The sequence below is a fragment of the Nicotiana attenuata genome, unplaced genomic scaffold (assembly GCF_001879085.1).
Source record: "Nicotiana attenuata strain UT unplaced genomic scaffold, NIATTr2, whole genome shotgun sequence".
NCBI classification, from domain to species: Eukaryota; Viridiplantae; Streptophyta; class Magnoliopsida; order Solanales; family Solanaceae; genus Nicotiana; species Nicotiana attenuata.
Genome location: NW_017670642.1, coordinates 440645 through 462307, shown reverse-complemented (window position 1 = coordinate 462307; position 21663 = coordinate 440645). Strand labels below are relative to the sequence as shown.

At 38.1% G+C, this 21663-nt stretch overlaps 2 protein-coding genes across 3 annotated transcripts in view; one reads left to right on the top strand and one right to left on the bottom strand.

The window, feature by feature from the left end:
* Nucleotides 1-4567, top strand: part of LOC109241831 (alkaline ceramidase 3-like) — a 5124-nt gene extending 557 nt beyond the window's left edge. Inside the window, exons 2-3 of one of the 2 annotated variants that reach the window (XM_019408647.1) lie at nucleotides 1539-1798; nucleotides 3659-4567. In XM_019408647.1, coding sequence (XP_019264192.1) covers nucleotides 1551-1798; nucleotides 3659-4172 — 762 coding nt within the window. In that variant the 5' untranslated portion in view covers nucleotides 1539-1550 and the 3' untranslated portion in view covers nucleotides 4173-4567. The remainder of the gene's footprint in view (nucleotides 1-1538; nucleotides 1799-3658) is intronic. The other variant, XM_019408646.1, reaches the window with a different exon arrangement.
* Nucleotides 4568-4960: 393 nt separating this feature from the next.
* On the bottom strand, nucleotides 4961-21458 carry LOC109241830. Its single transcript, XM_019408645.1, has 7 exons — nucleotides 21094-21458; nucleotides 18821-19708; nucleotides 14989-15098; nucleotides 13688-14087; nucleotides 13251-13568; nucleotides 7643-7900; nucleotides 4961-6674 (listed from the first exon to the last, which is right to left on the bottom strand). The coding sequence occupies exons 1-7, from the start codon at nucleotides 21139-21141 to the stop codon at nucleotides 6303-6305; spliced, it is 2394 nt and encodes a 797-aa protein (XP_019264190.1). The 5' UTR covers nucleotides 21142-21458; the 3' UTR covers nucleotides 4961-6302.
* Between the last annotated feature and the right edge of the window lie 205 nt (nucleotides 21459-21663).

The window sequence follows — 21663 nt, the reverse complement described above, 5'->3', positions numbered from 1 at the left end:
CCCCCCCCCCCCCCCCAATCAATTTAGATTAATCTTTTATTTGCGAGGTTACTGGAAATGGTTTTTTGGAAAAATGAAGTTTAATGCAATGGGTCTATGTTGGAGATATTAGTCGAGGTTCGATCAAGTTAGGCTATTCACCCCGTAGGCGAAATGCAACATTTAAAAAAAAAGTTGGAGATCATAGCTGACAATTTTTTTGAGAGATGACTGTTTGGTAGTATAGGGCCCATGGTAATGTTGATGATGGTATATACTAATGGAGGTTAATGATTTGCCTAAAGTAGTTGATTCACGTGAGTTAGATTTAGTGGTACTTCCAAGTTTTGCCCATGAATTCATGAAAGAGGAGGAAGTAAGTTATTGTTGATTAAGTGATTGGCTTGTTGCTCCGAGCGAGGGATAATGTTGCATTGTAAATGGAGTGGCCTAATTGATAATGATATATGGCGAGGTTTTTTCTTAGATCTACTTATAGAAGGATTAGATTAGTGTACAAAGACTTTCTTTTTCCTATCATAACTAATTAAAATAGTTTTTAGGAGTTTATTGCACATTCAAGGTAGGGGTAAGGTCTATTGGAAACGGCCTCTCTATCCTCACATGGTAGGGGTAAGGTCTGCGTATACACTACCCTCCCCAGACCCCACGGTGTGGGATAATAATGGGTATGTTGTTGTTGTTGTTATTGCACATTCTATCAATTAAACTATAAGGGAATGTCAACCTCATTGTAGGTATACTAGTTTAGCAATTTTTTTGATCTTCCCACTTCAGCAACAAAATATATTTGATCTTCCCGATTTTAGTAATCTCTCCGAACTCCGATCTTCTATGGTAGAAAAAATGTGTCAGTTTTGAGTGAGATATACTTGCCTTAGAAACGTGCATTGGAGAAAAAGAAATTTTGTTGATTGATCGGTTGATAAGAAGAAATAAAGTATGCATATACACTCCAATTTTCTAAGTGATATTTGATCTCAGATATTTTATTTTTAGTCATGCAAAGTTAATATGAGATAGAGAGAGTATAAAGGAGCTAGATAGGAAGAAGAAAAAGAAGAAGAAGTTACTGGGAATCAAGTCTTGATTAATCCATTTACGACTTTTTAGACCTCGGGCCAAATTTTGAGGATTTGCATTGGACGCTTTCTAAAGTTTAAGACAATGAAGAGTTGTCTTAACTGCCATGAGTATAATATCCTGTGTTGCTGTATCTTATGGATATCGTGACTCATCACTGTCTTAAATGTTCCTGGGCACTTGTCCTTTTTTTTTTTAATTTCATGTTCTGTCGAACTGTCGATTCTTCATGGTTCATCCAAGGATAATATTTGTGTCGTAGTAACTGTATGAAGGTTATAGTCAATTCTTTACCGTTGCAACTTTTTTGGTTCATTCACACGAGGTGATGCTGATTATAATCCTTATATTGAAAATTTGAATGCCTGTAATACTATTGAGACATGCTACAATTCTTGAGTATTTTACTTGCATCAAATATTGTAAGTGCCTAAAAACTGACCTTTTCAAGTAAGACATTTTGCAGAATGGCAGATGGCATATTCTTTTGGGGTCCTGTAACATCTAAAGAGTGGTGTGAGCCAAATTATGTGCAGTCATCCTATATTGCAGAATTCTTCAACACTATTTCAAATATCCCATGCATTATCTTGGCTCTCATTGGTCTTGTGAACGCCCTCAGGCAACGGTTTGAGAAAAGGTTCAGTGTCCTTCATATATCAAACATAATACTTGCAATAGGGAGCATGACTTATCATGCTACATTGCGGCAGATGTAAGCACTCTCTCCATTCTGCTCTGTTAAATTCTCTGTAAAGCTTGCTTTGTGTATGATATGTATGTATGTATGTAATCTTTGATCATCCTTTGTTTGCTGAAGTATAAAGAAGTTGATTCAAAAGGATGCACCATCTAATGTTAGCCATGTTTTTTTGAGATATTGTATAAATCTCTGTAGCACTATATATGAACAGGAAGACACTAAAACTGAAGATGTTATAGGATGCATGCTAATGTGATTGCAGCTTTTCACTACCTTACGAAAATTAGAACCTGTATTGTGGCCTAACAGCAAATAAAGTAATAAACTGCTGTATCGAGGCTACCCCGCCCTTGTAGGATTTATGTTACATTTTGTAGACTGAACCCATTAGAGAACGCATGCATAGAAGATTTGGATTTCTGTTATTTTCCTTATGTTGGTGTCTAAAATATTTTCTTGTAACAATTAACTGTATTGTAGTCACAATATCATGTACTCTCTTTGCAACGAGCTTTCTTTTGAAAAATTGTGTGGCATTGATCTTGCAGATCAGCAGATGAACACAAATTGCATTATTTTGTTACTGTATTGGTAGGATGATTCTATCTATTGTATACACACACAACTCAATTTTTAAATCTCCTGGCTACTGATTCTTGAATAATGTAGTAGTACCAAAATAATTCAGCTTTTCTAAAAGTGTTTGTGGAAGAGGAGCACAGGGATGAGTGGTTTGATCCGGCCAAGAAGTTTCAAGTGCATTAAGTAATAATATCCATGACCCAAATGGTGATAGACTTGGTGATTTGTTTAATTTAATGGAAGACTATCGTAATGATTTGGTATCAGTTGTTTCTTTGGCTAAAGAGGCTCTTCAACGGGAACCACATAAAATGCCAAAGAACTTCGGCATTTTATGTAGTTCCTGGTGAAGCGCCTCTTTAGCATGATTGACAGATAACATTTCAAGAACAGTCTTGTAATGAAGTAGTGGATGAGATAGGTTAAATTTTTGGTGGGAGTGAAATGTGAAAGCAGTTCTTTATGTTTCCCCCTTATAGGTGCAGAGACCGGAATTAGCACATGTGTTTTGCTGGTGGTCAGTCCATGCTGCTAGTTCTTTTTTCTTTTCTTTCTCCTGTGTACAGTTATCTGTTGTCAAGCTGTGTGGGAGATCATGGAGTTGGTTATTGCATCTTAGCAAAGTCTTTTGAGACACTGGTGTTAAACCTAGGAAATACAGGCATTCAGGTTTATACTCCCCATAAGAGGATCTAAAACTGCATTTAACCTGAATCTCTAAATGCAGCTGACTAAGATTTTGCTTTAGAATGTAGCGCTTCCCTTTGATTTCAATGAACTTAGTTGGGAGGGGGAGGTTTCACTTGTAAAGGTACTGGCAGTATTGGTGCTGTGAAAGCGGATCTTATCATTTACCTGTCGTGTTCCCGGTGGGATACTTTTGTCATCTTGCTGTATAACACAATAAAGCCTACTTTGTATCATATCTCCAGCACCATATTCAGTGTGCTTCTTGCTTGTTTTTTTTTTATTGGGGAGATGGGGGAGGGGATTTTTGGATAACAAGGTGGGAATCGAACCCTCACCAAGGTGAATGTTCAAGTAGCCAAACGATTTATTAAAGATTCTCCGTGCCTCTTGCTTGTTTTGTGCTTGTTTCTGATTTTTTTTTTTTTGTAGACTGTCCTTTCTGACTTTCAAATAAGGGATTCTCTATGCCCTCTTTCCTTATACAATGTGCATACAGATAGGAGACAACAGTGATTAAAATAATTGTCCTTGAAAATACTGCCTGCTTTTATGTGCTTGTGTATGTCCTGTATTACCATTATCCATGTATTAAATTGACAGGCAACAGCAAGGTGATGAGACACCAATGGTCTGGGAGATGCTTCTGTATATTTACATCCTCTATTCACCAGATTGGCATTATCGGAGTACGATGCCAACCTTTTTGTTCCTTTATGGTGCACTCTTTGCCATTGTGCATTCACAGATTCGCTTTGGCATTGGTTTCAAAGTACATTATGCGCTACTGTGCCTTCTTTGTGCTCCTCGGGCATATAAGTATTACATTCACACAGAAGACACGTTGGCAAAGCGGCTCGCAAAATTATATGTGGCCACTTTATTGATCGGAGCTGCTTGCTGGCTATGTGATCGATTATTCTGCAAGCAAATTCAAGGCTGGTATTTCAATCCACAGGGGCATGCAGTTTGGCACGTCTTAATGGGTTTCAACTCTTACTTTGCAAATACATTCTTGATGTATTGTCGTGCTCAGCAACGCGAATGGAATCCCAAAATCAAGCACTTGTTCGGATTCTTTCCATATGTGAAGATTCAGAAACCAAAAACCCAGTAGCAGAGGGTTACTTCTCTGTTGAGCCGAGCCTGTAATATGAAACATGTGCAGGAAATGGCACAGATGAGCAAAAGCAAGCACTTGCAAATTTTTCCTCGTTTCCCATTTTGCAGAATGTAATGTAAATGAAAGTCTGGAATAGTTTCGACTCGACCGAATAGGTGGTTAATTTTTGACTCTGTAAAATTAGTGGTTTCCCAGTGTACCATATATTACACTCCCACAGAAGATAACATGGGTTAACTAGTTGATTCTTTTTTTTTTGGTTTCATGTTAATTTTTCTTTTACTTTCTTGAAAATTTTCTGACATGTTTAACTGCTATGTAAACACACTGGTTTATATGATTTATTTATCCGAGTCTGATGCAGCACAGGTCTGCAACTCGGCATAAGATAAACTTGAGGTTCTCTTTGATTGCTTCCATTTGCAAACCTTCCCGTTAACGGTTGCAAGAGTTTTTTACACGATCAGTATATAGTAGTTACTCTATATCCTGTCGACCTAAATCACATACAATATCATCTGGAAAGTCAATCTTAACACTATGGACGAGATAGAATTTGAAATTCAAGATTGAAGTAACCATATTGTGACTCCCTCGCCTAAGCTCTCACTATGCGCGGGTGTCCAGGGAAGCTATTAGAGATAGCTTCCATTCAGAAATTTGGGTTGATACAAGATAAAGTAATTTACTTAATTTCACTGATTATTTAATTTCAGAAATAGGACACTCTTTGCGCGACAAATGCATTCTGAATTTGATCTATCTGGCTCAGGTAGTAGAACCAACAAGAGATATTAAGTTCTATCTTCTGCTTCAACATGTAGATTAAATTCTCAAATGCAGCACTTTGAAAATAACTTGCTGCTAAGCAGTCAGCTAAGTGATGAAAGCATTTCTTAATGTGAAAACGACTAGCTGCTTAACTTCTTTCAAGATTATATGAAAGATGAATTGGTGAATTAGCCTTATATACATTTAAAAAGTCTATGACTTTGGCATTAAAAGAGCTAACTGTAGTTTACCAAGCTGACAGAGTCTGGCTGGGTTCTTGTAAACTGTCACTTTTGCTGCATTATGAGGTGATAATACATGTGCAATGCTAAAAAGTTCACCTTTCTCAACTGCAAACTGCCATTCCCTCAAGGTAATATGGAGCCAATCCTTTGTCGTCGATCTAGTTGCTTTTACTTCTACGAATTCATTACCTGCCACAACAAGGTCGTAGGGAAGCCCCGTCTCATTAGTTTCATTGACCGATTTCACAAAAGGCTCGCCAAATTGCGCCACGAAGTACTTGAATGCAGCAAATTCTCCATGTCTGCCAGTTAACAGTGCCCTGTTGAGGATCAATGGTGCCGAAAGACAACTGCACTCTTTCTCTAGCATCAGATGAATTGTAATTCCAGTCTTGTGGTGCAGTCACATTATTGGAGAATCTGCCAGTTGATGCCTGTTGAGGATAACTCGTGCCTATGGACAGCTGACCTCTCTCACTCGTATTAAATGAACAATAATTCAGCTCTTGTGGTACAGTCACATTATAAGGAGAATTACTTGCAGCATTGATGGTAGAAGGTACGAGCACATTACATACACGACCAGTATCGCGTGAACCTAGTAAAGCAGCAGGGTTTGCTGGATCATTGCGACCAAGAGTGATCTCAGTTGAAGCCAGAACAGATGTTTCTGCTATAACTTTAACAGTGTCCTCCTTTCTAGGTTTGATACCCACTAGCTGCCTGCATCTTCATAACACTTGTGCTAGAACCACGGAAACCATGATCAGTATTCCCGTCTGCAGCTGGATCATTGCGACCACGAGTGGTCGCAGCTGGAGCCAGAGCAGATATTTCTGCTAAAACTTCTTCAACAGTCTCATCCTTTCTTGGTTGGATGCCATCGGCTGCCTGTTTCTTCATTACACTTGCATGAGAACCGTGGAAACCATGATCAGTTTTCTAGTCTGAAGTGGGCGCCGGATCATTGCGAAGATGAGTGATCTGAGATGGAGCTGGAGCTGGAGCAGATGTTTCTTCTATAACTTCTTCATTAGTCTCTTCGTTGCTTGGTTGGATGTTACTGGCTGCCTGTATCTTCATAACACTTGCACGAGAATCATGGAAATCATGATCGTTTTTCCCAGTCTGCAGGTGGCCAGTATGAGCTGCCTCCAGATTTCTTCTTGAAATTCACAGAGTTTATCTCATCAATTGTTCTAGAATCACAACTATTCATCAGCCATGTCACACTATCAGTCGACAATGGAATGTTCGCAAGTGACCAAACAGATTCACCTACGGGAAGCTTGGGCATTTTCTCGCTATTCAAAATGAAAAACTCATTTTGCTCCTCAGTGGAACCTGACTTTGCCATTGTCGTGATCATGTGTAGAAAGTTTGCCAAGTGCAAGTCAGGAGCTCCAGAATAGAATAAACGAGAATTCTCCATGAATAGTGAATGAGAATCAGATTCTCGAGTGGCATACAGGATGTTTCCCTGTGAAAGAGTTAAGATCAACAAGTTATCCATATATATGTTTAATAAGAGATAAGAGTTTTACTGACAACTAAGCGGACAGACAACATACAAAAAGAAAACATACCAAAAATAAGTGTTATCTATGAATTCATAATCATGTTAGATCTCAGTGAGTCAGGCAAAAGAAAAATGGCAAACATGACAGTTCCCTAGAGCTGAAAACAAAGTTATCTATACATCCTTTTTCCTATTTAATGAGGAATAAGAACAACAAGAAGAAGTTAATCATTTTTTCTTGAAAACTAGAGCTAACTTTTTTTTTTGACACGGGTGTCAACGCCATCTTGCACACCAGGCAACCTGCAGTACTCCACAGGCATAGGTAGCGTATAAACCTGCCCACAAAGTTAGAGTGAGCTCAAGAAGAAGAAGTAGAAGAAGCAATAAACACGAGTATAGTAGAAGTATGCTTTATAGTCTTGGAATATGTAGAAAATGGTCTTCAATTACATATATTTTAGGTTGACCCCTAGTTTTGTATTAGTCCATGCAATTGGCAGTAGTGACTACCGATCAAAATCCTTTTTTCTTGAAAACTCCAACTAATTTCTTTTTGGATGGCAGTGTCGAGGCAAGCTTCCAAACGGCTCGACTAATTCACAGAGCAACTTGCTACCTACAATCACAAGCCAAGTTGCTGGGTTCACAATGAGTGTTATAGCAGAGATTCGGACCTAGAATCCCCAAGTTGTTACTCCTGAGCTTTAGCAATTCAGTCATCCCAATGGAGTCACATGTTAACGAAAATTCAAATAGAACAAAACAACAACAACAACAAACCCAGTATATTCCCACAAGTGGGGTCTGGAGAGGGTAGTGCGTACGCAGACCTTACCCCTAAAGAACAAAAGCTTTTCCAAAAACATCTCAACTACGTAACATTCTATGGATAAAAGAATCAATAGATGCTGACGTGATTATAATACCTCTAGCAGACAACTGCACTCAAACTGCTTCTCCGATACTATGTGGACACTTTTAATAACATTCCTGAAGAACAACTTTTCAACGACAACAATCTGTAGACATCTCAGGTTCTCAATCACAGACTGGCTGAGCTGTGAATACTTGTCTGTGGAAATGTTATACATGTATCTTTGAGCATAAGGAAGAGCCCAGTTAACCATTGAAGCCGTAAAAGAAGTGTCTGTTGGACCATGATAAATGATTTCTCGTGTTACAACCTGGAAAGGAGAAGTTAACGTTGAGAAAAATTGGGTATAATGATACCTTCTTGATAATAGGATATTAAGAAAGAATTGAATAGTATGGGAAAATGTTCAGTTTTATGAAAGTGGACACAATTTGGAACAACCCAAAATAGTAAGTAGGACAATCAACATGGAATAAAGGAAGTAAATGAGTTCCTACATCATATCCACGTTCAGAAGTGGAAAGAAAGCTATATAAATTTGAATAGCTGGAGTACTTGATACACATCTAAATCAGAAAAAGTTACTGTCAGATTTCTGAAGTTAAATACAAAGATCTTTCCTTCTAATGAAAACAACAAAGATCTTAAATGTGTTGAAGGACTTTCTTTCCTTCATACAACATCATGTTCTGCTTTTTTCTTTTCTTGATCAAGTTCTCAGCTGCATCTTGAGAAAAGGTTTTAGCACCGGTGTATCCTATATGTACTCAAGTTTATTCGAAAAATGAAAGGAATCATCATAGCAGAATATTAAGAGTTCATTCACACTACCAACAAAAGATAACAAGGTTAAAAGGAGAAAGTGGCAATCAATTAAATAGATGAGCTGCTATAACTTCTTTGGCGCCCATTGGCCGGTAATTAGATAAGTTATAATAGTAAAGTGGTTATATTATTCAATTATTTGAGTTGTATAAGACCTGAAAACTTCAAAGATAAAAGAACCATTTATTTCCCTGACATAAAACCATGAACCAACTTCAAATAATTATAATTACCATTATCAGCTTAAGTATTACATATCAGGGATGTCCAGGGAGCTACATTTTTTCTTTGAAAAATCCACTCCAAAGTATTACCATACTTGCCAATACAAAGACTAAATTAATGGTTTTGTTAGTTTCATTGTCTAAATAGTAGTAAATAACCCTAATCCCATATGTATTAGGAGTAGGACATGTATTGTATATATAGGGCTCATTGTATCATTGTCAATTATTAGTCAATAATATATTTTCTCCCGTGCTTTCTCACATGGTATCAGAGCGTAAGTGAGAAATTATCGCTGTGCATCATTCCAGCGGCCTCCGGGAAGAAAGACCTCGTTGCCGTGCAATTTTCCGGCGACTTAAGAGGCTGTCCGTAACAAAAAAAACCAACACCACCACGAAGTAGACCGGCCTCCGGCGACCAACCCATAAAAATATCTCCGTCAGAAAACCCCCCACGCGCCGCCGGAAGAAATTTTCCGGCGAAGCTCCGATGCCCACGCGCTGGCGCGTGACACTGTTTCCGGCCACTTTTTCGCGAAATTCCTTCAGGACAGCTTGCTCTCCTCACAATTCCGAGCCTACCCATCTAGTTCAAATCAAATTCCGACCACTTTGAGTTTTTTCCGGTGAGCTACAGTGATTTTTCCGGCGTGAACAGTGATCCCAGCAATTTTCTGCTTTTTCCGGCACGATATTATAATGGAATTCGTACCTGAAGCCTTTAACTCACAATCCGTTGGATTAAATGCAATGAATCCAATCCAGATGGTTTCTTTACCGGATTATATTGAGTTCCTTCAGTACAAAGCACGTAAACAGACATCTTCAGAATTAACCTCCGTTGTTCCAACAAATAGTAGCATGACTGGTGTCTCCCAATCTTCACCTTCTGAGTCTTGGGTCATTGATTCAGGATTTCAGGTGCATCTGATCATATTTCTGGTAACAAATCTCTTTTCACTAATATCTCATATTCTCAATCTCTTCCAGCAGTCACAATGGCCAATGGGTCTCAAGCCATGGCAACTGCAATAGGTCAAGCAAGTCCACTTCCTTCCTTACCTTTAGACTCAGTTCTTTATGTTCCTGGTAGTCCTTTTAATCTCATAGCCGTTAGTCGCTTAGCCAAATCACTTAAATCTGCTGTTTTATTTCTTAATGACCTTGTTTTTATACAGGGCGGATCATTGGTACCGGACGTGAATCAGATGGACTTTATTACCTCATCCTTGCAAAATCACATGGACTCGCATATTGTCTTCCTCCAATAACTTCTCCCGTTAGTGATTCACCAGATTTATTACATAAACGGTTAGGACATCCCAGTTTGTCAAAACTTCAGAAAATGGTACCTGGCTTATCTCACTTGTCCACTCTAGAGTGTGAGTCGTGTCAGCTCGGTAAGCATACCCGCTCCCATTTCCCGCGGCGTCTTGACAATCGAGCAGAGTCACCTTTACTTTAGTCCATTCAGATGTTTGGGGTCCTAGTCGGGTTAGTTCTACCTTAGGATTCCGCTACTTTGTCAGTTTCATTGATGATTATTCCAGGTGCACTTGGATATTTTTGATGAAAAATCGATCTGAGTTGTTTTCTATTTTCCAGACCTTCCATGCTGAAATTCAAAATCAATTTGGGGTTTCTATCCGCACATTTCGTAGTGATAATGCCCTAGAGTATTTGTCTTCCCCATTTCAGCAGTTTATGAACTCCCATGGGATTATTCATCAAACATCTTGTCCGTACACATCCCAACAAAATGGGGTAGCTGAAAGAAAGAAGAGACTTCTTATTGAAACTGCTCGTACCCTACTCATACAATCTCATGTTCCGCTGCGTTTTTGGGGGGATGCAGTTCTTACATCTAGTTATCTTATTAATCGTATGCCATCTTTAGCTATCCAAAATCAAGTTCCAATCTCTGTCCTGTTTCCCCACTTACCTTTGTTCTCTCTTCCACCCCGTGTCTTTGGGAATACGTGCTTTGTTCATGACCTTACTCCAGGAAAAGATAAGTTAGCTCCTCGTGCTCTTAAGTGCATATTTCTGGGTTACTCGAGAACGCGAAATGGATATCGATGTTATCTCCTGACCTTCAGCGATTTCTTATGTCTGCTGATGTCACCTTCTTTGAAACCCAATCATACTTCACAGGTCCAGTTAATCACTTAGATATTTCTGCGGTGCTACCTGTTCCTTCTTTTGGAGATTCAGTCCCTATCACCCATTCATCTTCCTCCATAGCTCCACCGCATACAGTTCCAGTTACAGCTCCACCACCTATAGCTCCAGTGCCACCACCTAGTCCAGTTCCACCAACTATAGCTCCAGTGCCACCACCTAGTCCAGTTCCACCAACTATGGCTCCAGTGCCACCACCTAGTCCAGTTCAACCTTCTACAGCTCCACCACTCCTGACTTATCATCGTCGTCCGCCCCCAGCATCAGGCCCAGCTGATTCACGTCCTGCACCTGACCTTGCTAATACTGCGGACTTGTCTCCTCTTAATCAATCGATTGCACTACGAAAAGGTATACGGTCCACACTTAATCCTAATCCTCATTATATCGGTTTAAGTTACCATCGTCTCTCATTATCCCATTGTACATTTGTGTCATCTTTGTCCTCTGTTGCCATCCCTAAGTCTACAGGTGAAGCACTGTCTCATCCCGGATGGCGACAGGCAATGATTGACGAGATGCCTGCTTTACATACGAGTGGTACTTGGGAGCTTGTTCCTCTTCCTTCGGGTAAATCGACCGTTGGTTGTCGTTGGGTGTATGCAGTCAAAGTTGGTCCAGATGGCCAGGTTGATCGACTTAAGGCTCGTCTTGTTGCCAAAGGATATAATCAGATATTTGGACTCGATTACGGTGATACTTTCTCTCCCGTGGCTAAAATTGCATCAGTCCGCCTTTTTCTATCCATGGCTGCTGTTCGCCATTGGCCCCTCTATCAGTTGGACATTAAGAATGTTTTTCTTCACGGTGACCTTGAAAATGAGGTTTATATGGAGCAACCACCTGATTTTGTTGCTCAGGGGGAGTCTAGTGGCCTTGTATGTCGGTTGCGCCGGTCCCTCTATGGTCTAAAGCAGTCTCCTCGAGCCTGGTTTGGTAAGTTCAGCACAGTTATTCAGGAGTTTGGCATGACTCGTAGTGAAGCTGATCACTCTGTATTTTATCGACATTCTGCTTCAAATCTCTGTATTTATCTGGTCATTATGTTGACGATATTGTTATTACCGACAATGATCATGATGGTATTAGTAAGTTGAAGCAACATCTCTTTCAGCACTTTCAGACTAAGGATCTGGGAAGATTAAAGTATTTTCTGGGTATTGAGGTCGCTCAGTCTAGCTCAGGTATTGTGATCTCACAACGGAAGTATGCCTTAGATATTCTTGAGGAGACAGGTATGACAGGTTGTAGACCTGTTGACACTCCGATGGATCCGAATTCTAAACTTCTGCCAGGACAGGGGGAGCCTCTTAGCGATCCTGCAAGATATAGGCGGTTGGTTGGTAAATTAAATTACCTCACAGTGACTAGACCTGACATTTCCTTTCCTGTGAGTGTTGTGAGTCAGTTTATGGATTCTCCCTGTGATAGTCATTGGGATGCAGTTGTCCGCATTCTTCGGTATATAAAATCAGCTCCAGGCAAAGGCTTATTGTTTGAAGAGAGGCCATGAGCAGATCGTTGGATACTCAGATGCTGATTGGGCAGGATCACCTTCTGATAGATGTTCTACGTCTGGATATTGTGTCTTAGTAGGAGGAAATTTGGTGTCTTGGAAGAGCAAGAAACAGAAAGTGGTTGCTCGGTCTAGTGCAGAAGCAGAATATCGAGCAATGGCTATGGCCACATGTGAGCTAATTTGGATCAAATAGTTGCTCAAGGAGTTGAAATTTGGTGAGATTAGTCAGATGGGACTTGTGTGTGATAATCAAGCTGCTCTTCATATTGCGTCAAATCCAGTTTTCCATGAGAGAACTAAACACATCGAGATTGACTGTCACTTTGTTAGAGAAAAGATACTCTCGGGAGATATTGCTACAAAATTTGTGAAGTCGAATGATCAGTTTGCTGATATTCTCACCAAGTCCCTCACTGGTCCTCATATTAGTTATATATGTAACAAGCTCGGTACATATGATTTATATGCACCAGCTTGAGGGGGAGTGTTAGTTTCATTGTCTAAATAGTAGTAAATAACCCTAATCCCATATGTATTAGGAGTAGGACATGTATTGTATATATAGGGCTCATTGTATCATTGTCAATTATTAGTCAATAATATATTTTCTCCCGTGCTTTCTCACAGATTTTTTGGCTATATTTTGGACATCAATCCGCTAATCGCCTGAGCTTTGAAACCAAAGTTTATATACTTAAAACAATTACATAAAATACAAAATCTATGAATAAGAACACCTGCATTAGTTTATTTGGGATGGTCACAGTAAAAAGCTTCTATTGACCTAATAGATAGTAACTACGCCAAGAACACTGGGCATAGAGATCATCTCTCCCAGAAATATCTAGTCTTCTCCTATATGCACATGGACAAGAATGAAAAGAGAGGAAGGGTGTAACTTAGCTTACCTCTGAAAGAGAAGGAATATTTAGTCTATGCATGAAGATCGAAACTTTTGTTCGGAGAATTTCATTTTCCTCGTCGTCGAGTTCTCCAAAGTAGAGAAAGTTAATATTATCAAAATGCTTAAATTCTGTTCTTAACCTATCATTATCACACCAACAGACGAGCCCAAAGGATTGGTTGAGAGAAACCCATTTATTTTCTGCAGCAGGAAGAATCAAATACTGCTTTTCCTTAAGACTCTTCTCCAGGAAATCAACATCTTCAAATCTCAAAGAGCCAGATTTTAGCTCGTCAGCCCACTTGACAAATATACAGAAAACCTGAAAAGCAAGTATAAAATCATTTTTAACCTCTGACATTTATCAAACCTGGCTTTGTTAGCATCAAATTCATTTCACCAACTACGACAATATACATTTATTAGCAAAAGATAGCTTACTTTCTTAGCTTCTTGTGAAGGTAAAGCAACAGCAGACAAATGCAGCAGTATTTGAAGGTATCCATGGAAATGAGGGAGCTCATCCACTCCACATCGATTAACAAAAAAGTCATGAAGGCCTGGATATACACTACATAATATTCTGGTAACAGGGTAGGGGACTGAATGTTCGTCAAATTTTGAATAGACCATCTTCACTTGGTCCACAGAACCAGTTGAATCATGCCAAAAGACTTCTTTAAGTGACAACAGAACACCAGGTACAGTATCTTCAAGTGAAGCACCAAACTTAGAAGGGACAAACACAGAAGGTCCTTCACGTAATGCTTCAACCACTTTTCTCTCTGAAGTATTCATCCTATTCCACATGAATGTGTAAAATCTGGACATTTGCGATACACTGGAAAAAAGTATCCAATGGATGAGTGTGCAAGTTCAAATTAATGATGAGAAAAGGAGCTCAGAATGAAGGAAATGCTTACACCTTAAGAAGTTTCTATTTCTTTCTAGTCATTCAGGACACTAAAGTAGTAAAGGGAACATGTTATGGCCAGACAGTGCCTGACCGTCGCTGATATTGCATCATTCACGTCATGATTAATTTTTGAAAAGTGGCAACCACCAGACAACTTATTTGTTTCTAGTTTTCCTTCTTTTCTTGTGGACAGAGAATAGCTACCTCTCCAAAACAGGCATTACGTTTAACGGTTTAAGGGAGACTGGAGAACACATGTTTCAAGAGAATAACATTCTGGCTCAACGTCACCCTCCCACGTAGACAGGTGCGACCCAAGCAACAACATCAGTAGTGCTTTCTCACTAACAATTCTGTAGCCATGCTTTCATTTTATCTAGAAAAGTTGAGAGTCCGTCTGATTAGGATTTCAATAGGACTAATTAAAATCTTAAGGTCAATGTCGGCGAAAGACAATATAAACAGGACTCAAGCTACCATCTTAACGAGTTTGATTAGGCTTCAATCTCATGAATAAAGGTACTTATTACAAACTATGAGTCTATGAACATTAGTTAACCAGACTTAAAAGAAAAAGAAAAAGAAAGAGAGAGGAAAATAATCATCAATTAACCAGATTGCAGAACACTACCACCAACCTCAGTATGTGAATATATGTAACCAATTCATGCAGCGTGCACTATTTATATTTGGGTCGACTAATTCCTATTTACATCACAGGAAAAGAAATAGCTGAAACAATAAAACAATGTTTCTTCAGTAAATGAAAAAATAAACCATCTTGCTGTTTTCACATCGCTTTCTGCTGAAGGATAAGATCAAATACCTAGCCCTCAGAGGTGCTTTGGCTCTCCAAACTTCAAGAATTGCTAGTGTGTCATCGACTGTAACTTGGGTTTTCAAACCAAGAGTTGTTAACAACCTTTCACTTCTCACCTGTCATACAAAAGAAGCATTAGCTCTAACTAAGAGCAGTCACAAGGAAAGTCCAACAAAATTCAAGCTAAAACACATCCAAAGTATGTTTCTGTACTACTCTATACCAGGAGCAGGAAGAAGCTAAAATAATATCATGATGATACTACCACATTTCAATGGACGTAGACAAAAATAACAAGTACTCCCTCCGTTTCAAATTAAATGAGGTAGTTTGACTCGGCACGGAGTTTAAGGAAAAAAAGTTGACTTTTGAAATTTATGGTCTTAAAAGCTTAAGGGGTAAAGCTTTGTGGGGCCATGACTTTTGTGTGGTTATAAAAGTTTCTCATTAAGGGTAAAATGAGGAGTTTAAAGTTGAATTATTTCCAAATTTAGAAATGTGTCATTTATTTTGGAACAGACTAAAAAGGAAAGTACCTCATTTAATATGAAACAGGGAGTATTTCACAAGTGCTAATTAAAAGAACAACAATGAAGCTAATACAAAATAAAGGATCTTGTCAACAAGCAAATGTTGGCTAAAAACTAGCTTGTCCTAGAAGTCAAATTAACTCAAGCTAGCTTCTCAGACATACAGTTCTGTAAACCAAAACCAGAAAAAAAGGTTGAGATAGTGAAAACGCCACAGTGAAACTATAGTGGGAAAAAAAACTAAACTGTTTTTCTTTTCTTTTCTGATAACCTAGAAACCCGCTGTTTTCTAGCTTTGGAACCAAGTGGATAGCGGCCCTCCCCACCTTGTCCACTTAATTACCAGATTGGTTCACCAGCAATATTTGAGCTCGTAACATGTGCCTACCACACATCCCGCATCGTACTACCTGTGCCAACAATCCTTGGGTGCAGAAGATATATTGTGTTTAAGTTGATCACTTAATTAGTTCTCGACCGCAATAATAATATAACACAAATTAGAAGAGTTAGTAAACCATGCCAGCATAAGATGTGAAAAATCAACCATACCATATTTTCAGGATGGGCTAAGTTGTGACCAGTAGATACTCATAAAAATCATGACATGACAAATTAGCAGGTCAAAGCTTGTCGAAATGTTCACTGACAATGCAAATTACCAGGTTAAGCAACTACTACACATAAAACTCTAGACTGTCTTGTCCAATCATCCCAATAGCGGTTAAAATAAGCCTGAAGTTAGGGTGTGTTTGGTACTAAGTTGCTCGGACTCGGGTGCGGGTATCCGATACGGGGATGGATCCGAGTATCGGATTCGGCAAAATCTAAATTTTAAGATTCAGGGGTGCGGATCCGGATATGGATACGGGTGCGGGGATTCGGCTAACACAAAATAGAGCTATAAAAATATTGTAAATTTTGAGAGATATTCTGTGAAAACTTACATGAATATTGTAGAATTCAATCTTTCATTCTCCAAGATGGACATTATTCTTTCATCATCCTAAATCTATTTTATTTTTGATTTTGAGAAATAAAAATCTCAATTTTTCTCCCAAATTTGTCGATGGACTCCGGTCAAAGTATCCGAAGTCAGTTGACCGAATCCGGGACGTATCCCGCTCCCGTCCCTGTCTCGTATCGGGATGGGGACGGCACCAAAATCGAAGAGTCCGCGCAATTTAGGTTTGGTACGAAGGAAAATGTTTTCCATGGAAAATGTTTTCACGAAAAATGAGTGGTTTTATCACTTATTTTCCCTTGTTTGGTTGGTGAGTGAGAAATATTTTCCGGAAAATATTTTCTAGTGTTTGGTTAGAGAGTATAAAATATTTTTAGGAAAACAATTTTTTATGCTACTCTCCTCAACCCACCTTCTCCAAAATCCTTATGTTTCCTGTACTCCTCCCGGACTTTATTTTCTTCAAGAATTTAATTATTCTTTTCAAAATTCACACAAACCCAAAGGAACTAATGTCTACTTTACTTTTTACACAAAAGAACAACGTTGAAATTTGAGCTCGATAACTAAAAAGAAAATATTTTTTTTTGTGTTGAAAAAGAAAGTATTCTTTCTACAACATGAAAAGAAATTATTCATTTTGTTGAATGAAAGAAAATACTCAATTTGTTGAAATGAAAGAAAATACTTTTTCTACATTGTGAAAAGAAAGTATTCATTTTGTTGAAATGAAATAAAATACTTTTTCTACATCATGAAAAGAAAGTACTCGTTTTGTTAAAATGAAAGAAAATATTTTTCCTATATCAGAAAAGGAAAATACTTAGTTTGTTGAAATGGAAGAAAATACTTTTTCTACATCATGAAAAAAAGGTACTCGTTGAAAAGAATGAAATACAGTATTATGAAAAGAAAGTACTTGTTTTGTTTGGGAAAAAAAAGCTTTTTCTATTTCAGGAAAAGAAAATATTTAGTTTATTGAAATGAAAGAAAATACTTTTTTTACATCATGAAAGGAGCTTATTCATTTTGTTGAAATAAAAAAAAGTAATCTATTTACAACATGAAAAGAAAGTACTCTTAATAATATTTCTATTAAGGGTAGGTGGTGGACGAGGTTGGGGTGGGGGTAGGGGTTGGAGTGGGTGGAAATTGAAAAACATTTTCCTTCGTACCAAACACACCCTTAAACATTTTTACTTTTCTTCTTGGTTATTTTTTGGCCGAATACATAGGCGACCCCTTGAACTTGATTTGAACACTTAAATTACGCTTATGACCTATGGAACACTTGAACTATACTTAAACTGTGCCTATTGAACATAAATTTGATAATTGTAACCAAGTTCAGTGCGTGAGCAACACTTGCTGTTGACATGCCAAACACAACCAATAAAATAGAGACACGTCAGACAAAAAGAAAAAGTCAAAATTTGAAAGAGAGAGGAGTGGGATTTCCGCTAACAATATTTTCCGGAAACATCAATGTTAGCGTCTGAATCTAAAAAAGAAGAAAAACATTTTTCTTGGCTGAAAAAACAGAGGAAGAAAAATCAAATCTGGGACGTTCAAAAAGTTTTCCGGCAATCTCCATTTGTTCCGGCTTTGTGCAACTTCAACCGCTAAATGACCCAAGATTTGGCAGAAACAAATTTTACCATTTCATTCAGGCATTAAGACAATTCTTAGGCATTTCTCAATGGATTACTCAGAGATTACATACTCCTAATACAACAAAATGATGAGTTAAATCTAAAAAAGTATTGTATATATTTTGACGGTGATTGCAACTCCATTTACATGAAACCTCAAAACTAGTGGTGGCATCACAGTATAATATTGTAAGCATTTACTGAAAAATGACAACTAAATCCAGTAGAAGAAAGAATATTATGGTGTGAAGAAGAATGGGCTTGGACCTATGACTGAAATTTGGAAAAAGATGTGAGTTTTGGAAAAAGAAATAGAAAAAAAAAATGGCTCCGGTGAAACTTTACATTTTCCGGTGATGATATTGTTACAAAGAAGCATGCAATCATTTTACGCGCTCAATCTTGTGTTGGAAGCACATCATCTGCCGTGTAAGCATTTCGTGTTAAGTTGACACAGTTTAAACACAGTTCAGGTGTTCAATAGGTCAAGGCTTAGTTTAAGTGTCTAACTGAAAAATTCGGACAAGTTTAAGGGGTTGTCTATGTATTTGGCCTCATTTTTTTGGGGTAGACGTAGACCAATAAAATCCACCAAGTGTGTTGAGTTCTAAATATCAAGTAAACGAGGCTGATTTAAGACATTCTATTTGGGACTCAAGATCTCTACATCAAATTCAGTCAAGATCACTAACCTTAGGAACAGCATAAGGAGCATTATCACCCAAAATTGAGCACACAGCCTCGCAGTCATGGAATAACTCCCTTGGATAGTGGAGCTCATTATCGATAGTTGATGCTACCCATCGAACGTCACATATGATTCTGCTGAACGATGAATCAAATATTTTCCTTTCTCCATTAGAAGTGAAATAGAAGCCAGTAACCTTATCACTGAAATAATCATCCCACAAATGATCAAGTACCTCCAAAAGGTACTTGCATTTTTCCTTTTCACTTGTAGAAGACAGTTGTAACAGCATATTGACAAATTCTTCAGACACCCAATCTGTCGCAATTGATCCTCTGGGGATCAGATCTTTATCCCACGTCGCATTCATGGGAAGACGGCATACATCAGACACACTATTCTCAACTTGAAGAACCTGTGCGAAATCACTGATTCCAAGTTCCTGGAAAAACTTTCGCCACTTTAATACACCTCCAGATAACATTCTGTTGATTGGATGCTTTAAGTACATATCTTCGATCTCATGCCATTTAAGATCTAATCCAAGAACTAATTGACTCATATCGATGGGATTTCCATATTCTTTGCTGAAATGGATGGGAACCTCTACAGGCCGTCTGCAACCATGATTAGTCAATATAAAGACATTGTCATGCAGTTCCCTGATAATTTGCTGTAAGTGGAACATCAAGAAAGCAAGATACTCTGTCATCATTTCTCTATGTCCTTGTCCGTGTTGCTCTTTGTAAAGATAAGGTAGAATATGTATCTTTACTATTTGATATGCCGATAACTGTTGGACACCAACTCTACACAGCATCATATTAACATTATCTACAATTGATGATCCACAGCATGACGTGCCAAGAGCAGAAGCAGCAGAAAGAACTATCTTGAAACAACCGAAGAAAAAATAGACATTCAATTGTACTGAGAGCAATCATTTATAATGTTAGCAGATAAGAAGCTACTTCCATAAATGCTTAATTAACTACTTTTATATTTAGTTTCAAACATCAGTGAAGGTTTAATAGGACAAAATATTGTACAAAGATTGGTGAACGATATGTCATGGCCTTATTTGAAGTGTCCGAATGGAAAAAATTGACAAATTTAAAGAGTTGTCTATATATTCAGCCTTTTTAATAATGAGCTTTACGAACGTTAGGCATAAGTTGTAGAGCTACTCCTTGTGCAAACTGATATCAAGATTAAATTTCAGAACAGGCCAACCCAAAAAAGATGGAAAGAGGCTAGGAGCACATAGTAAATTCTTCCACTGCTCCTTCAATATCATTGTATATGGGACTATTACTATTTGGTGAATCAAACAATTTTATCTTTGGCTACATATTGTCATTCCTTTTTAAAATCTCAATTATAATAAGACGTTTAAAAACTATAAAAAGTGTGAATCAATCCAATAGTTACTGTGGAGTTCCCATTCCAAATACATCAAACGTTATTTAATAAAAATAAATTAATCATGTCCAACTTAAGACCAAAAATTGAATGTGTTAGACCTACTACTCCGAGCCCACCATTCTTTTTAATAACGGGGTGATTATTTAAACATGCATATAAAAATCTCTGAACCCACCATTGTTTAATTTTTTTTATCGTGATTGCTGATAAATATAACATTTACAAGAATTATTAGTCAACTTATTAGTTATTGTACGATGGATACATCAAATCAAACAATACAATCTATTTTAGACGCTGTATCCACAAAATAATACTCCCTCCATCCCATTTTATGTGATGGCAGTTTGATTGAGCATGGAGTTTTTGAGTTTAAGAAAGAAAGACTTTTGAAACTTGTGGTCTAAAACAAGTCATATGTATTAGTGCAGCTATAAATTATCTCAAGGGTAAAATGAAAAGTTTAAAGTTAAATTATTTTTAGATATAGAAAGGTACTCCCTCCATCCCAATTTATGTGCCGGTGTTTGACCAGGCACAGTGTTTAAGAAAGAAAGACTATTGAAACTTGTGATCTAGAATAAGCCATAGATATTTGTGTGGCTATAAATCATTTCATTAAGGGTATAATGGGCATTTCAAAGTTAAATTGTTAATAAATATAAAAAGGTGCCATTTTTTTTTCGAGACCAACTAACAAGGTAAGATTGTCACATAAATTGGGATAAAGGGAGTATCATTCTTGGAAAGTGCATGGCATAAATTGGAGTATAGTACAGTACAACACAATGACAATACAATACTTTATGAAACGATGGGTAACAATCATGCAAACGAGCTAGAAGATGGTACCTTCACTTCGATAAGTATGAGGCTGTGGAGAGAGGGTACATGCTGCATTTGGACACCCAAAGAATCCCAAGAATCAGCTTTAAGTATAACCAAAGCAGCTTGTGAAACTTTCCAAGACGACACATTTTCACCAGCCTCTATTAGGTCTCTACGCGCCTTAATTACAGCCCTATCAACTCCGAGAACAATTTTACCGAAATTTGAGGAACCATTAGCCTGAGGACGAGGGGGAGGAGGAGGGTGCTGGAATTGGAACCTAGGGTTTGGTTGAACTGAAAAACCCCGAAAGTTGGGATTTTGAATGGGAAAATTAGGATTTGACGGATAGAAGAAATTTGGGGACTGAGGATGATTAAGGTTTAATGGTTACGGTTTTCATACCTTAAAGGTGGTGGCGGCGGCGCCCTGTTACAGCCGCCGTATCCGCCGTTGTACGGTGGCTCCGGCCCGCGCCAGCCGCCGCCGTTATGCGGTGGCTGTCCGTACATTATAGGGAAGAGTTTAAGAATATGTTTGACATGCAACTGAACTAATGATGTTTAGTCATAGTTGACACTGACAGTAAGTGGA

Bases quoted from the DNA above. Each gene is read 5' to 3' on its own strand.
- LOC109241830 (XM_019408645.1), bottom strand. From the start codon at position 21,141: ATGCAGCATGTACCCTCTCTCCACAGCCTCATACTTATCGAAGTGAAG. The intron at 19,709-21,093 runs GTACCATCTTCT...GGTTGTTTCAAG, and splicing joins TCATACTTATCGAAGTGAAG to ATAGTTCTTTCTGCTGCTTC. The intron at 13,569-13,687 runs GTAAGCTATCTT...CTTGCTTTTCAG, and splicing joins CTTCACAAGAAGCTAAGAAA to GTTTTCTGTATATTTGTCAA.